General features: G+C 36.0%; 1 protein-coding gene across 2 annotated transcripts; it reads right to left on the bottom strand.

Annotated features, from left to right (window-relative positions):
• Nucleotides 1-11,167: 11,167 nt before the first annotated feature.
• Nucleotides 11,168-12,506, bottom strand: LOC149554905 (uncharacterized). Of its 2 annotated transcripts, none has more exons than XM_089833545.1 (2): nucleotides 12,402-12,506; nucleotides 11,168-11,994 (listed from the first exon to the last, which is right to left on the bottom strand). In XM_089833545.1, the coding sequence occupies exon 2, from the start codon at nucleotides 11,960-11,962 to the stop codon at nucleotides 11,564-11,566; it is 399 nt and encodes a 132-aa protein (XP_089689671.1). In that variant the 5' UTR covers nucleotides 11,963-11,994; nucleotides 12,402-12,506; the 3' UTR covers nucleotides 11,168-11,563. The 2 variants fall into 2 exon arrangements, with proteins under 2 accessions (XP_089689671.1, XP_089689672.1); XM_089833546.1 differs by having other exon boundaries at nucleotides 11,168-11,974; nucleotides 12,402-12,476.
• Between the last annotated feature and the right edge of the window lie 6,419 nt (nucleotides 12,507-18,925).

Below are 18,925 nucleotides of genomic sequence, written 5' to 3'. Positions count from 1 at the left end.
TAAATCTTCATAATAGGTGTCAAGCAAATTTAGTGTAAGGGGAGAAAAAAATTAGTTCGAGCCAAGAAAAGTCTAATTTTAGTGTATGTCAAGTGATACGGTGTAAGCCAAGTAAATGTTAGTTGATGTCAAGCACTAATAAACTTTAGTGTTTTCCAAGTGAAAGAATAGTATGGAAGCTAAGTGACAACATATTGATGCTGAGTGCCAATATTCATTTTAAATTAGGGATTTGATGAATACGAGTTCACTATTTTGTTTTCATTAATTTTTTGAAATGTGTGGAAGATAACTATGATGATTTTTTGTGGCACAGAATTGATGCAAAACTTTTTTGAGGAAAAATCAAAGAGTAATGAAGGAGAATTTTCTAGAAGGGAATAAAATAGAAAGATGGGTAGATTCAATGAATCGTACATAATTCTACCTAACCCTAAAATGGATGATAGAGATTGAATGGTAAAAAATCTTAGTTTTCTATTTATAGAGATGGCTAGTTAGAAGCAAATCTCATCAAATGCAAGAACCTAAGGAAGACAAGGAGTCTAGAGTATAGCTTCAAGCAGTGACTAAATAGAAGAGACTACTATTGGCAAGAAAACCAATAAGACTAAAGGGTATGAATTCTTGAAGGGTGAAGAAGCTATTAGCAATAAAGTGTGTGAAAGAAAAGAAGAATAGAGGACTGAAATAGAGATCTATAATCTAAAAAGTGAGTTGTAAGTTGTTATAAGATTAAGCCTTACTGTTACTTTCTAATCATTGTATTAGTCTAGGGTAAATCCTTTGGATTAAGGTTGACCTAATAGTCTTTTGTAAATCCTTTAACCAGGTGACATTCCAAGTGAATAATCTAATGTCCTCTAATAGGGCACACTCCTAACAGGGTGATTGAAATCCTCTAACCATGTCACATTTAACAGTGTGTATTGTAACCTTTAACAAGGTTTTCTTTTTACAGGGCATCACTTCAAAAGAGTGAGAATGAGTAGCATGTTACAAGTGGTTTTTTCCAAATTGAGTTTCTACCTAAAATATTTGTATCAAATGTGTTATTGAATCTATTATGTTTCATGCTTACATCTATGCAAATTTCATTTGGCATTAACCTACAAGTTTAATTGATTGTATGATCTAATGGTTGCATGCATGATTAATATGTTTTATGGATATGGGTTCACTAATCTTTGAAAAATTTTATTTGTACATCTAGACATTTTATAATTAATTTACCCCACTCTTAATTATTCTAAAGAATTCCAACAATTGATATCAGATGCTTTTCTTAAGAGATTTAGTTTGAAGGTACTAAAAGAAAATAGATCAAGATGTCAAAAAGAGAGGTACCCAAGCTTAATAGAGATAAATTTCCTGCATGTAAGAGTTTGATGAAGCCACACCTATGAGGTCATGGAGATCATACACAATATACCATCATCAGAAAGCATGTCAACCTGTTGGGCCCCTAATTGTTGAAGAATTGAAAAAGAAGACAGAACATGACCAAGCAATGTTAGAGATTACCTTTGCTATAAGTTATACTAAGTTTGATGACATAAAGGGTTGTGATAGTGCAAAGAAAATGTGGGATGCTCTTCACATGATTTATGGAGGAGACAAAAATATTCTATGAACTAAATCTAAAATTCAAAGAGGTAAGTTCGACGATATGAGAATGCAAGAAGGTGAGAATCATGCTCAATATTGCTCTGGATAAAAGATGTTTTTAATTCCATAAGAGGATCTACTTGTAACATAGATAATGACACTATACTAAGAAAATTTTTGAGAACACATATTTCCATCTATGCTATTATATGTTTTCCAATACAAGAACTAAGATGTATACTAGGTTCTAATCTGACTCCTGATGGACTGGTAGGCAGGATCACTATTTTTGAACTATCTAATTTTGATAACTTCAAATTTGACAATGTTGAATCTTCTTTCAAATCTAAATTGTCATTGAAGGAACCTAATGAGGAGAAGAAGAAGAAGAGGAAGAGGAAGAGAAAGAGGAAAAGGAAGAAGAAGAAGAAGAAGAAGAAGAAGAAGAAGGTAAAATATAATTCTAGTGACAATAATATAGATGAGGAGGATGTAGAACAACTTGAAGCACTACTAGCAAGGAGATTTCACAGAGATAAAGGAAAATTCAAAGATAAGTTACCTATCATGTATTTCTATTATAATGAGGTTGGTGATATTTCTTCTAAATGTCTAGAGAAGAAGAACTAAAGAGGTGGAGATAAGTACAAAAGTAGAAGAGATGAAGAAAAAAAATATTACAAAGACAAAGGTAAGAAGTCTTGCTACTTTATAGAAGAGGGAACCAAAGATGGATCTAACAATCGTGATGATGAAGTGGTGTATATTGCAAAGAAGGATGATTTTGATGAGGATGAGGAAACTACACTAGTGTCTTACATGAACAACAATAATAGATGGGTCATTGGTAGTGGGTGTTCACATCACATGACTAGAGATAAAAGTAAGTTCATTTCGTTGAATTATTTTGATGGAAATAGTGTAACATTTGGTAATGATGCACTGTGTGTGATAAAATGAAAAAGTTTTATCAAACTCATAGAAATTTTTTTATGTGACAATCATTATTATGTTGAAGGACTTAACTATAAATTGTTATGTGTGTCAGAACTGAATAGTTCATGTTATAAGGTTGAGTTTGAGAACAAGATTGCTAAGATATATGATATTGACGAAAAACTAATGGGTAAAGGTTATCGAACTAGATGTAATCTATTCTATCTTAATGTGGATGATGATACCTATCTAATTGTAGAATTTGGTGATGTGTGGTTATGGCACAAGATGTTATGTCATATTAGTTTTGATACCTTGGTTAGTATCAGTAACATGAGAAGAGTAAGAGGTTTTCCTAAATTGAAGAAACCTAACAATATAATTTTCAAACAATGTTAGTCATGCAAGATGCCAAAGTCAAGTTTTAAGAGTAAGAATCATACCTCTAAAGGAATTTTGGAGATTGTTCATATTAACTTAGCATTGACTAATTGATGTGCAAAGATAAAAAGGTGATAAGTATATTATGCTATTTTTTGATGGTTATTCTAGGATGATGACAATTATTTTTCTAAAACAAAAGTGTAATGCTTTCCAAATGATTAAGTGGTATTGAGCAAGAGTTGAAAATGAAATGGGTAAAATTCTAAAATGCTTGAGATTTGATAGGGGAACAGAATGTACATGAAATGAGTTTGTGATATTTTATAGCAATAAAGGAATCAAAATATAAACATCTTCCCCTAGAACCCCTCCACAAAATGGAATTGTTGAAAGGAGGAACATATTTGTAATGGACTGTGCTAGGAAACTCTTGATCGAGAAGAATATTTCTTTTTAATACTAGATAGATGTTATAAACACAACTATCTATACCTTGAACCATGTGTAAGTCAAGAAATGTACTCATTGAATAGCTTTTGAACTATGGTATGGATACTCACCCAATACAAAATATTTTAAGGTATTTCGAAGCAAGTGTTATATTCTCAAAGATTTTAGGAATGGTAAATTAGATGCACAAAGTGAAGAAAGCATATTTCTTGGCTATTCCATAAGAAGTAAAACTTTTAAGTTTCTAAATACTAACACTAACAAAGTTGTGGAAATTACAAATGTGAAATTTGATGAATATACAAAAGCACATGAGGTTGAACCTATGAAGAAAATAGAGGAATACAAATCATTTGTATACTTTTATGAAGGTATGCCTACTAATGAAAATTTTGTAAATCTAGTTGCAAATCAACAAGTTTTAGTGACTGCCAAGTTGCATACTATTAATGTTGAGTTGCATTAAGGAATCAAGCTACAATCACATGTTGAGTTAAAGAATGAAGTGGAGGAATATTTTGATTCTGAGATTACTATACATGAAAGAGATGTTGAACTACTTGATAGAGAAGTATGTAGTGATTCAAAATTTGAGAGACGAAATGAGGAAAATAGAGTAGAACCAAGATTGTCAAAGTATGTCAAGAAACATCATCCTATTGCACAAATTATTGGAGATAAATATGCAAGACCAATGACAAGGAACAAGTTGAGAAATGATACATGTTTTCTTAGCATGTGTGAAACTAAAATAGTGAAAACTAACTTAGAAGATATGGATTGGAGTAAAGCTATGAAAGAAGGGATTAAATAGATTGAGAAAAATAAGATATGGACTCTAGTTCCTAGACTAGAAGATAAAAATGTGATTGGCACTAAGTGGGTGCATAGAAACAAGATACATGAAAATGGTGAAGTCACAAGGAATAAGGAAAGATTAGATTTCAATGGGTATCCACAAGAAGAAGGGATATATAATGGAAAAATATTCTCCCCTATTGCATTATTGGAAGGAGTAAGAACTTTGCTTTCTTACTCTACATAGAAATGTTTCAAAGATTATCAAATGGATGTTAAATCTACATTTTTGAATGACATATTGGAAGAGAAGGGTTATATAGAACAAAAAAAAGGATTTGTTGATGTTAACAAAAAAAATATGGTATGTAGTCCAAAGCTTCATGTGGTTTGAAGTAACCAAGAAGAGCATGGTATGAAAGGCTTCACAATTATCTTGTAAAGATTGGATTTGAGAGGACAAGTGATAACAACAATTTTTACTTAAAGATAGAGAAAGGAAAAGGTATTTTAATATCAAAAATTTTTGTTCATGATATCATGTTTGGGGGGAAAGATAATTTATGTAAAGCTTGTGAAAATGAAATGAAGAAAGCATTTGAGATATCTATGTTTTGAGAAATCAAGTTATTTGTGGGTTTGCAAGTACATGAGATGAAATATGGTACATACATAAAATAGTCAAAATATGTAAAGGAGATACTAAAAAAAATTATATTGGAAGATTCCAAGCCAGTAAGCATACCTATGGTGGTAGGACACAAATTGTCAAAGCATGATGATTCAACTGAGGTGAATCCAAGATTGTACAGGTCTGTGATTGGAAAATTGAAAAATGTAGTACATATGAAACCTAATATTGGATTATCTATTGGGATAGTTACAAGATTCTCTACTATTCATAGAGAGAATCATTTGATGGTTGTTAAGAGAATAATGAGATAGATGAAATGAATAGAAGACTATGGTCTATACTATAAGAAAAATAAAATTTTTGAATTGAGAGCCTACACTAATATTGGTTGGGCTAAAAATATTGATGAAAATAAGAAAGCTAGTGGTTGAGCATTTTTGTTAAGAAAAAGGTTGGCTACATGGACTCACATGAAACAAAATTGCTTATCTCAATCTACTATTGAAGTTGAATATGTTGCTACTATAGTAAATTGTACAAACACTGTACAGATAAAACAACTACTCAAAGGTATGAAGGAGGAAATCACTGAACTTGAGATACTTTATTATGATAATACAAGTTCTATAAATATATCAGAAAATCCTATGATGCATACAAAGACTAAACATGTTGCAATCAAGTATCATTACTTGAGAGAGTAACATCATGAAGATAAAGAGGTGAAGATGGAATGTGTGAATACAAAAGAGCAAATAGTTGATATCTTCGTAAAAATATTACCTAATCATTCTCATGAGTATATAAGATGCAAACTAGGGGTAATACCCTTGTCTAAGGTTATTTAAGAAGCATGAGAAGTAACTTACTTCAAATGAGATGATTTGCATATTTTACAAATTGATGTAGTTTATCTTACTTTAATAGATACCTAAAGTAATCAAGGAGCTAGAGCCATTGGGTACAATTGTCTAATTGTGTGTTGTCTTTGATGTCACAAAAATTTTATATCAATTGTTAGTTAGTGCTTACCAAGATCAGTTGGTGAGAAAGATAGTTTTCTTTGTCTACCGAGCATTCTTGAAGTTTACTCTGCAAAGACAGTGTCTATCGAGCTCACTCGGGTGTTGAAGGAAATTATGGCAGAAAATAGTGTTAACCAAGTTTACATGGTTAACTAAATTCACTCAGTTACAAAAGGATTTTTCCAAGTTCATAGTATTAACCAAGCTTCTATTGGTTAACATAGGAATTTGTCTTAGAACCAATGTTTACCAAGCAGGGTCAGCTAATAAAGGATTTTGTTGTTTTTGCATGAGAAGCTTAATTATTTTAAGTATTGGTTATAACTGAATATGGTAATGATTAATGCTCATTAATCTGGAAGGTATAAATATAAGGTCAAGTTGTGATTTTCAAGTGTGTGTGAAAGTGTGTTGATTCAATTAAGAAGGAAAGCATGAGAGCAAACCTAAAGGATAAGTAGATATCCTTGTGGAGCAAAAAAATATTATTTAATTAGGAAGGATCAAGTATGAACTAGAGCAAAGATCTATAATCAACAATTTAGTTGTATCACAATTAGGCCACTCCTAATAGGGTGACTAAATCCTCTAAAAAGGTCACACCTAACAGTGTATTTTGTAACCTTTAACAGGGTTGGCTCCTAACAAGGGTCACTTCAGAAGAGTGAAAAATAGTAACTAGTTATATTAGTGGTTTTTCCCATATTGGGTTTCCACGTTAAATAATAGTGTCTCATGTGTTCATTTTATTTCTCTTATGCTTGCAAATTAATTACTATTAATGTTTTAAGATTTATTAAAAGTAATTCACACTTTGCATTTATCGAGTTACAACATTTTTAGTGTGTTTACCGAGTAATAGTAGCAATCAGTTTTTAGAGTCTAAATTTTATTGTTGACATCTAAGGGATCTGGGATTTATTTTAGTGGTAATTGATTAACCCCTCCTCTCAGTTACACCTCCTATATTCCAACAATTGGTATCAAATCTTTTGGTGCTTGCAGGAAAGGTTTCAAGGACCTAAGCTAAAGATCAAGATGTCTTATAAGAGAGAGAATCCAAAGCTAAATAGAGACAACCTTTCAGCATGGAAGGGACTCATGGGACTTCATCTAGCCACAATTAGTGATTCAGGATTGAAATACCTTAATGAAGAATACAAAACTCCTACTCATGCATTATCTATTGGAGATCTTTCTGAGAATAAGAACCATAACATCATGAAGATTGATATTGCATCTACTCTCAACTATGATGAATTTGATGAGATCAAAGACTACAAACTACTTTTGATATGTGGAACAAGCTAAAAGCCATCTATGGTGGTGATGATAATGTAAGGAGAGCCATAGTAGAAAGTCTTAGAGGATAGTTTGATCAGATGAGAATGAGAGAAAATAAAAATGTTGCCAAATATGTAGAAAGAATCAAAGCTAGTGTCAGTGCAATTAGAGCTTCTAGAGGAGAAATCAAGGAAGAAACTGTTGTAAGTAAATTTCTCAAAACATTGCTTCCTATCTATGTAATTAGAGTATCTGTTATTAAAGAAAAGAAGCGTGATCCAAATCACAAGTTAAGTTTGGATGCCTTGGTAGGAAACAAAGAAAACAGAGGAAAGTTTTGATAGTGGTCTTGAAGTTGTTAAAGCTTTACAAGAAAAGAAATATTCTAGAAGTAGAGGAAAATACAAAGGTAAAGTTCCATTAATCTATTTTTCATGTCAAGAGATTGGTCATATTACTGCTAGATGCCCAAAAAAAAAGAGCAAGGATGAGAAGATGAGTCACAAGTACAAAGGAAAAAGGGATTTCAAAAATCACAAATCATACAACAAAAAAGGTAACAAGACTTATTTTATGGCTCAAGATTCTGATAATAGTCAGGGCGAAATAGTATACATTGCTGTGAAAGATGAATTTGATGATGATGAATATAAGATGGAACTTATCTCTTATGTTAGTAAAAATAACACATGGATCATAGATAGTGCATGTTTACATCACGTGACTAGAGATAGAACAAAATTTGAATACTTTGAATACTATGATGGAGGTAGTGTAAGGTTTGGAAATAATGAACCTTGTTGCATAAAAGGGAAAGGCCGAATCTCATTAACCAAAGAACTTGTATGTGATAATGCCTATTGGGTTGAAGGACTAAAACATAATTTTCTAAGTGTAGCACAACTAATCAACATTGGATTCAAGTTATAATTTATGCATGGAAAGGCAAGACTACTGGATGAAAAAGGGAATCTGATTGGATTAGGCAAACAAACAAGAGGTAACCTATTTTATCTTGATCTTGGTGATTGCTCATGTTTTATTGCTCAAATGGAAGAAATTTGGTTATGGTACAGAAGACTATGTCATGTAAACTTTGATAATATGGTCAAGATAAGAAAATTTAGAAAAGTAAGAGGTATCCCTAGTTTGAGGAAACCCGATATTGGTTTATGCAAAAATTGTCAGATTGACAAAATGGGAAAGACTATTTTAAAGAGAAAATACTATCAATCTAAAGATGTCTTGGAAATTGTGCATACTGACTTTTGTGGACCCATTGGAATAGAAAGTTATAGTGAATAAAAATTATTTATTCTCTTTGTTGATGACTACTCTAGAATGATGATTGTTATGTATCTAAGAGAAAAATTAGAAGTATTCAAGCAATTCAAATGGTATCTAGCAAGAGTAGAGAAAGAAACGGGAAAAAGATTGAAATTCTTAAGATCAGATAGAGGTGGTGAATTCATCTGCAATGAATTCAATAACTTTTTCATTGAAAGAGGAATTAAAAGATAGGTATCAGTTCTTGGTACTCCTGAGTTGAATGTAAAAGAAGAAACAAATCCATCATGGATTATACAAGGACTCTAATTATTGAAAATAATGTTGCTATCAAATGTTGGAACAAAGTCATCAGCACTGTAGTCCATGCTTTGAACTGAGTTCAGTTGAAGAAGGTCTCACATAAAACTCCTTATGAATTATGCTATGGCTAGAAACCCAATGTAAGTTACCTAAAAGTATTTGGAAGTAAATGTTATATCTTGAAAGAGTCTAGAAAAAAGAAAGTTTGACATGAAAGGTAATGAAAGAATATTCTTGGATATTCTTGCAGAAATAAGGCATATAGATGTTTGAATTTTTCTACTTATAAAATCATAGAAAATGCACATGTGAGAATTAATGAGTTTGTAGAAAAGACTCAAGAAGAAAGGAAAAGGGAACCAAAAGATTATTGAAGATTTGTCTACTTCAAACTTGATGCATTGCCAGGCACATCTAACAATAAGGAGACTTCACTTCTAGAATCTTCGTCAGCTACCGAGTTACAAGAAGTACAAACTGAGTCATAGGGCCCCAAGTCGCATTTTGACGCTACCAAGCCAATGCCTACCAAGTCTAAATGATCTGAGCTACAAGTTGAAATTCAAAATAAGGAAAATGTGATTCATTCAAAAGGAAAAGAAGTTGTATTACCATTACCAAAAAGCATCTCCGCGGATTGAATAAAGTTGGGACCAAATGCCAGGGCCTAGAGCAAAGCTAGGATGAAGGACCATTCAATGCATTCATATGCTTTGGCAAAATCTATCTTCAGAAAGATAGCCTTTTGTTTGGACTTGCGAGCCCACTCCATCCCTTCCCAGACAGCAATAATGTTATCAAGAATGTCTCTAGACTTGATGAAGCTAGTTTGCTCAAGCTGCACAATTAGAGGTAGCATGTGCCTGATTTTGAGAGAGAGAGTGCCTTGGCAATTATCTTATAAGCCACATTCAGAAGGCTGATGGACCTCCAATTGCATATGTCCTCCGGATCACCAGCCTTAAGTATGAATTTAATATTTCCTTTATTTATAATGGCTCCTAAGCTTTTAGAAAGTTGAAGGTTGGAAACAAAGCCTCAAAGGAATTTTTTCATGCTCTCCGAGCCCGTCATACCAAAGTTGGGATTAAAATTGAATATTTTTCATTTCCCTACTTTCTTGAGTTCTGTCACATTGAAAGCAATGAGCATGCAATGTCAAACGTTGACTCCGATGATTTTCCTAATCTCTCGACCTTCTTCTGATATTTCTAGTTCGGATTCAACACTATACCCACTCCACTCCAATTTGAAATACGGAAGAGAAACGCTTATGACAAACCTTTATTAGTTTGTCATAGAAGTCAAATGAAAATCCATTTAAATTATACACCATATCATTTGGCGGTCAATTTGATCTTGCCACTGTCATTTTGTCCACCGAAGTCGGGCATGATATTTCTTACTTAAAAACCACGCTGTTTTAGGTAAGGATTAGTCCTATTAATAAATCAAACCCATCTAAATTATACACCATAGTTTTCATGGTCAATTTCATCTTAACGTGAAATAATGTCTGTAGTATGTCCCACATGTGATTGCGACTCGCACTTGCCTTTGATGTATTAAAACCAGAGGCAGTTGGGTTAATGCATTTTTATTCTTATTGTATTGTTTGTCTATCACTTTGTTATTTGGTTAAATTGTTCGTTGTAAGATTTACTATTATTTATCAAATGGTCATATAGCACAATCAGGCCAAATGAAACTGACTTTCTATACGCTGAATTCAAAATATATACAAAGCCTTCCTGATTCGTGAAGAATTGAGTAGCATGTGATTCGTCTTCCTGACTCATGAAGAATTAAGTAGCATGGGATTAGTAAAAAACATGTTGGACAATGATAAAATTTGTGATGGTATCACATATGAAGGGACAGATTAATCTCTAGACAAAATGTACTATATGCAATGGTTATAGCAAACTTATTCATAGGGCCAAGCTCCATCATTTATTCAGATTTGAAAAAAGATCATATTGTCTAATTGGTCTACCCAATTGAAAGGTTCTTAAAGAGCCCACCATGATCAAGTCTTATCGAGTGCATGGTTCCTACATTGAAAAGGGATGTGCCCTAGACCAATTTGGCAGGATAGATACCCATTAGTGGTTGACTCTTAACAGAAGAGTTCAGCCTAAGACTAGTTTGCATGTAGCTACAAATATTTTATGGAAGACGTCCATCGAAAAGGCTAGCTCAACAAGTCCAAAGGTATACCTGCCCACTATCCACAATATTGCAATCCTGAACCATTTAATTAGATATATATTTATTTATTTTATAAGCACGGCCTAATACAACTCATATATGTATATATAAACACCACCTAATACAACTCCTCGCTACTTGCATCAAAACTAAATATACCAAATTGCCACTGTGATTTGCGGAAATCGCATACAATTTTACACTAACCACCGATTTTGTGATCAAATTATTGACAAACCACCTGACATTTTATACTTTTAAAATTGTATATTTCGATTTCAAATTTCCTGAGCAGAGAGCATTGTCAAGCTGAAGTACTTAATATGTCCATAGTTACAATAATTCACAATTTTCCCAAAATCAAGAGAACTGAAATACTTCCCTTGCTGACACCCCTGTAAACCTAGCTGCCAATTAATGGCAAATCTCTAAGCGCAACTTCATTAAAAGAGCAAACAGTGTATTTTGACAGGAAACTTGAACCACGTGATATACTTTCATATTTTTCTTTTAATTTGAGACTAACGGTAGCAATCTGTCAAAAAGCATCCACTACTAACTACACCATATATGACTTCTCTGATGACTTACTTTAATTTACAAAACCCTTAGAAAACAAGTTGAATGCTCCGGTTGAAGGGTTTTACGAGGGGGGTTCTTCATTCAGATCAATAATCTCGGAACCCACATATTTCTCACTTTCAACATCTCCTCTGGAAACTCTGCAGCTATTTTTAAAAGGAGTCATAATATCCATCTGGGCATGACAAGGCCTGCACTTGGGTGTTAGATTAGAAAAATCTTCCCACTCGAAAACAGGCTTCCAAGGTGCAGACTTAGAATGAATAGAATTGGTAGAGTTACCTCCTTTATTTATAGGATTCATCAGCTTCTTCAATGCTTTGATATTTTCCACCAAAGCAAAAAACTCTAGGGCTTCTCTTTCATTGTCATCTGGCCGTAACCGTTTGGTCTTGTTTTCCATACTGCTTCCTGCCTCTTCACCACTTGGACAACTTTGCATCGGCCTCTTCGAATCCATTCGAATACCTAACTGATCCTTTCAAGGAATTTCTAAAGAGATATTAGATTCAGGCTTCCATTTAATCGAAATATATTCACCAATCATATTACATTAGACCTTTATTCCAAAAGCAAAATACATACAAACGGTTATATTAAAACATGAATTATATCATTGAATTGGGATTCACAGAATTAAAGGTAGTCACTCAGCTTAATATTTCGGCCGAGTGGTAGCAATACTCCAAAACCTGAAATCTACTCTCGCAAACATATGCACACAAATTTTCTACTATCGCAAACATATTATATCATTGAATTGGGATTCACAGAATTAAAGGTAGTCACTCACTTTAATATTATATCATTGAATTGGGATTCACAGAATTAAAGGTAGTCACTCACCTTAATATTATATCATTGAATTGGGATTCACAGAATTAAAGGTAGTCACTCACCTTAATATTTCGGCCGAGTGGTAGCAATACTCCAAAACCTGAAATCTACTCTCGCAAACATATGCACACAAATTTTCTACTATCGCAAACATAAGCGCGTCTCCATATGCACACAATTTTCCATGCGCGTGTATTCATTAGTTATGTCAACCGTGGGTGAAATTGACAGAAGTTGATGGGAAGAGAAGTGTGTGGAAATTTTGTCCGCTAAACTCGGGAATGTCATGGCGCGTTACGAAAATTTTGGAAGAGTGATTGATACGTAACTGTATTTTTCTCACATTAGTCAATGAGAGAGAGAACTGGCAGGACAATTGTACACTATCGATGTGAGTTGTTTATTCTCCGTTTGATCTAATTTTACTGTGGAGGATATCGCCAAGATTCTTTTCTAACTTTTCTTTCTGTACGTTTGAGTTGTTGTATTAGAATTGAAATTAATGTAGAATTGACTATTAAGTTAAAATTGAAAATTAAGAAAACAGTTTTCCAATTACAACACTAAAGCAAGTGCTACAACTGGCATGTACTTGGGGCGACCGAGTATGTAAGATAATAGTTGTTAAAATAATATTGTGATACAGTAAATTTGTAATGATCTAAATACAATTAAATTTGTAATAGTTAGGATATATTGTTTCTGCAAAAGGAATTGAAGTATATCCAGAAAAAGTACAAGCAATAATGGACATGCCACCACCTCGAAACATTAGTCAGATGAGAGGACTACAAGGAAGGTTTCAATCTATTCGCACGTTCATTTCACAATTGGTGGATAAATCACAACCCTTCACAAAGACCTTACATAAGGGTGTGAAATTCAATTGGAGCCAGGATTGTGAGCAAAGCTTAACACAAATTAAACAATATCTTGTCAATCCACCAATCCTGATGCCTCCTATGCATGGGAAGCCTTTGCTTTTATACATTTCAGCCATTGAAACATCTTTGGGAATCCTGTTAGCTCGGGAAGACAATGATAACAAAGAAAGAGTTATTTATTACTTGAGTCGAACATTGGTCTCTTATGAGAAAAACTACAGTATTATTGAGAAAGCTTGCTTGGCAGTTGTCTTTGCTTCCCAAAAGTTGAGACACTACATGCTTGCCAACACTACACGGCTTGTGGCTAAAATAGATCCATTAAAGTACTTGCTCAGTAAGGTAGCTCTCATAGGAAAATTGGCTAAATCGGTCATGATACTAAGTGAGTTTGACATCCATTATGTTGAACGCAAAGCTATAAAGGGATAGGCAATTGCAGACCAGCTGGCCGAGGCACCCATACAGAGTCTTCTACCAATAAACATTGATTTTTCAGATGAGTCAATTCTAACACTGACTCATCATACATGGGTTATGTTCTTCGATGGATCCTTCACACAACAAGGATCAGGTGCTGGATTATTTTTCATCACACCGCAATGATACTCATTGCCCAAAGTGTACAAGATTCTATTTCCTTTTACAAATAAAATTGCTGAATATGAAGCTTTGATCAATGGTATGAAAATTGCAGCTGAATGGAGAGTAGATCAGTTGGATATCTTCGGTGACTCTCGACTTGTCATCAACCAAGTAAATGATGTGTATCAAACAAAGGATGAAAAACTAATTCCTTACAAATGCATGGTTGATGACTTGATGAAATATTTTGCACATATCACCTTCCAACAAGTTCCACGCGTAGATAGTAAAGCGGCTGACGCCATGGCCACTCTGGCCTCCCTTCTACAAATGCCAGAAAATGATCTACGACACGAGTTCTTGGTGGAAGCGTTACACTACCCAACCTATGACACACCTGATTCTAGGATGATCTGTTCTATTATAGGAAAAGAATCATCCCGCTACCATCATATCTATTCCTACCTTCTTAATCAAACCATTCTGGAAGGTCTGACTTGGAATGAGAAACATTACCTAATCTGTAACGCTTCACATTATGTCATTATTGCTGACGATCTGTATAGGAGAGGTCTCGACAGAACACTCCTTAGGTATTTAGAACCCGACGAGTCCAAACGCGCACCAATTGACGTTCACGAAGTCATTTGGGAATCTCATTCCAATGGCCTAACACTAGCTTGCAAACTCCTTCGTGTTGGTTACTACTAGCCTAAAATGGAGCAAGAAGCTATTAACTATGCTAGATCCTGCAAGCAATGTCAGCTACACGAGAATCTCATTCACGCTCCAGCTAGAGAGTTGATTCCCTCTACTACAACATGGCCATTTCAACAATGGGCCTTTGACTTGGTGGGGAAAATTCACCTAGCCTCTTCTAATGGACATAAGCTCATTATCACCGCTACAGATTATTTCACGGAATGGGTAGAGGCAGTCCCTCTCACAATTGCTGATGGCAAAACTGTAGTGCTTTTTATCACAAACTACATCATCTGTAGATATGGTATACCGTCCTCAATCATTATTGACAATGGAGGATAGTTCAAAAATAAGGACCTCAAGGAACTGTGCAAGAAATTAAAGATTACACAACATTGGTCTTCCATTTATTACCCTCAGGGTAATGGCCAAGTTGAGGCATCCAATAAGGCGATCCTCAAAATTCTTCATCGCACAGTCAGTAAGTCAGGGAGAGACTGGCATCTCCAGATCAATCCAGCCCTGTGGGCATATAGAACAAGCATTAGAACTCCAACAGGCATGACTCCTTTTGCGTTGGTATATGGGGCGGATGCTATGCTTTCGATAAAGGTCGAGATTCCTACCTTGAGAATCTCTATGAAAGGTCTTATCACTAATGATGACTATAGGATAGCCCGGCTTCAAGAGCTTGTGTTGCTGGATGAACGACGACAAGTTGCCTATGATCATCTATGAGCATATCAACAAAGAATGGCACGAAGCTACAATAGGAGAATTAGGCCACGTGACTTCCAGCTGGATGATCTTGTCCTGAGAGAGAACCCTAAGAATCAACAACAATGAATGCAAAAGGGAAAGTTTGAACCAAACTGGCTAGGTCCTTACATCATTACTGTAGTATATGGATCTGGCGCCTATCAGCTTTCCACAACCGAAGGAGAAATGCTTAAAAAGCCTATGAACACTCTCCACCTGAAGCGGTTTTATAGTTGATTCAATCCCCGCAAGCTCTCTGTACATATCTAAATGTCCTAAAAAAATTCTAAAAATCAGAAAAAGTCCCAAAAAAAAAGAAAAAAAATAAGAAAAACAAAAAAAAAAACAAAAAATTGAAAAACAAGAAAAGTGCCATTGGTGAAAACCTGGAAACAGGCATCATGGTAGCAAAAAAAGGAGAATTTTGCAAAGAAGGTGAAAACCTAGTAAATAGGTGCCTCTTATTCCCAATGCTCCATCTTGCAGCGAATCTTCTGGCCATTCTGTATAGTTTCTTTTATGCTTTCACTTTTCTGCTTTTCCTGCTCATGTATCCATGAATTGAGTCTTGTCATAGCTTGGGGGCAGTCCCCCCTTAGTGTCACTTATTTGAGATTCTCCTCATTGAATCTCCTACATGATAGTCACCAATCATTCTGACTGTGTCTGCCTACTGTCATCAGTGTTACTCTTTTCGAGATTATCCTCATAGAATCTCCTACGCGACAGTCACCAGTCGTTCGGACTGCGTCTACCTACTGTCGCCAGTGTCACTCTTTTCGAGATTCTTCTCATAGAATCTCTTTCGCAACGGTCACCAGTTGTTTCAGTTGTATTTGCCTACCATTGCTCAGATCATGTCTCAAGATTTCTTTATGGAAGATCTCTCTTGCGTCAGTCACCAGTCGTCCTAGCTGTGCTTGTCTACTGTCACTTAGCCCTATTTAGGTTCTTCATCATAAAGATTCCTGTTTGACATCAGTCACCAGTCATTCTGACTGTGTCTACCTACTGTTGTCACCCTACTGAAGAGATTTATTTCAAACATGTTCTAGACATTGACACTTGACATCAATCCCGAAAAACATTGAACTCAAAAAAAATTTAAAAATGATATACTTGTTTGGATATGCTGAGCATTTCTTTTGTTTGCTTTTTTTTTCTTTATCATATCTCCTCGAGCCACTCAATGATGTCATCTTTGACAAGAGAAGTAATGACTGGGGGGCATGATCTTTTTCTTTTCTTTTTGTTTGCAGTTTAGTTCCAATAAGTTGATCTATTCCTATAAGAGGGGTGTCCACTATAAGAGCCTCCATCTCGTATTGGATGGCCTTGTGTACCTCAACTCCTTTTATACAGATACGTCAATGACATTGGTTCTTCTCCTTGTTTACTGGAGTGAACTTTTCATGCTATAGTACATACTGATACTTTTCCTATTCAATGAACATACGGGTCACTGCGAGTATATCTAGCACACTTCTGTCTCAAGTTACGGACACAAGGGTCATTGCGGACAGAATGAATATTGAATACTTGGCGTAAGAGGAATCTCCCATGTGTTTGTTGTGCCTGTCATGCAAGCAACATTTGGGTCATCCTAGCATTTATGCTTTGATGTTTATGTTAACCTGCTACATTAAAAGGGACAAATGTTCTGGTCATTCTGGCTTCTTGTGCCTCGAATGCTTACATTTAATCCCGACATCCCAATAACGTATGTTATATTCATATTTTCATGATTGCAATGTCAGTGGGAATTGTATAACATACAAGCTTTATTTTATATCCAATGATGATAAATCGTCGAGGCTTGGTAACCAGACCTAGGGTTGCATTTAACATAGTCTTGCATTACATGCTCCATTTGCATTAACATGCAATTCGATGGTAATTGTGTTCATACTCCACATGCATCAGATTCTTCCACGACTGTACAAGCATTTGATTCATCGATTCACGCTCCTCAATAGAATACCTGTGACTGTCAAACAAAAACACGCAAAAATACGTAAGATGTCAGTTCATACATATGCATTCTATCTAAGTACAACATATATGTCATGTACATCAAAGCAAAATAAAAAGAGACAATGACATGTACACAGGAATACTCGGCTCAAAATCTCGTATATATATATATATATATATATATCAAAGAATGGGTCAGTACAAAAATGGGTGCTACTCGAGCGCAATCGATCAAAAATGATACATGTGGTGCTGGCACACCAATCGATACATGGCCAGAGGTCAAAATCAAAACTCAGGCACAGAGCATCTAACTCTATCCTGCACCCTCGCCTCCAAGAGGAGCAGGAGGTGTAGGGGCAGTAGGTGGCGGAGGTGGTGGTGGCATATCTGGCCTGACAAGAGGACGTCCGCCCCCAGACTCTCGCGCATACTGAGAAAATCGCTGCACCTACAGTGTCTCGTCTGGCATGACGCTGGTGTATGTAGCATAATAATATGCAGCCTGAGCAGATTGGAAGAGAATCTCATCCTGTGCCAGCTCCAGCCTCTGCTCTGCAGTCTCCGCGCACTCTCTCTAACGATCTATCTCTCGCTATTGCTCTACTAGCTGCGCAACCCTGACTGCCAATGCAATCTGCAACTCTCCCAACTGTCAGGAGGCTGCACAAACTCACTCTCGATACCGTCGTACTGCATCCTGTACCCCACTTGCCGACTGATCCAACATATTGTCATCAACCATCTCTGGTGCCTGCTACTCTGGAGGTACTTGTTGCGGTGGAGGTACCTGTGGCTGTGGAGGCACCTGCTGTTGTAGGACCTCCTACTGAGGGGCCTGCTCCTCTGTCCTCTGCCTCCTCCGCCAACTATGTCCTGCCTCACTTCCCAAAGCACCTGGGTTTGATCCCATCTGACATGGGGGAATAGGTATCTGCTGTACCTGGTGTTGGACCTGTGGTGGCACCTGTGGCTGTGCCTACTGCTACTAGGGCACCTGTCCCTGCCCCTATACCTGCCCTACCATCCCTAGTGGATCTATGAAGCATGGGAATGGATGGCTCATAAAAAATGCCTGATATGCAGGCGTCATCCCTACATCTACTACCTCTAGCAGGTAGTACCACTGAACAAGACCCAAACTGCAGATATCTATCATGGATCATCTTGGATCCATCTGTGGAGGCCATCCCCGCTCAATATCCCTCTGCACCCTGGCATAGGCATAGTACTCAGCTGAAATGTCCTGTGGTTGACCATACTACCGCCACACTCGTGAGATCATGAATCTCTTTATGATTGATGTCGTCCTGCCTGCTAGCGGTTGAGAACCAAACATTCAGAGTAGCTCTCTCGGAGCATCATCCCAGTCCTCTGTCTCTCTCCAGGGTCACCATAAAACAAACACCAGGTCATCGAGATGTGTCCGCCAGTGCTCAGTCTTACCTAGGTGGGCCTGGGTAATATGCCCTCAATATCTGCAGATGTAGGGCTCCATGGGCTCCCGAGAATCCTCAAAAATTGGCCTACATACAGCAAGATACTCCTAGGCCCAGATCTGTAGAACATAAACACCCGCTGCCATGGTCTTCTTCTCGTGGAAGATGACCTCATGCATCTCATGCAAAAGATGGGCCAACATGCATTGACCCCACCCAAAGATCTTGGGTGCCTCAACCATC

Source organism: Cupressus sempervirens, chromosome 5, assembly GCF_028749045.1.
Source record: "Cupressus sempervirens isolate cs-2001-9-10 chromosome 5, ASM2874904v1, whole genome shotgun sequence".
NCBI classification, from domain to species: Eukaryota; Viridiplantae; Streptophyta; class Pinopsida; order Cupressales; family Cupressaceae; genus Cupressus; species Cupressus sempervirens.
This window is presented reverse-complemented; position numbering and strand designations above follow the sequence as displayed.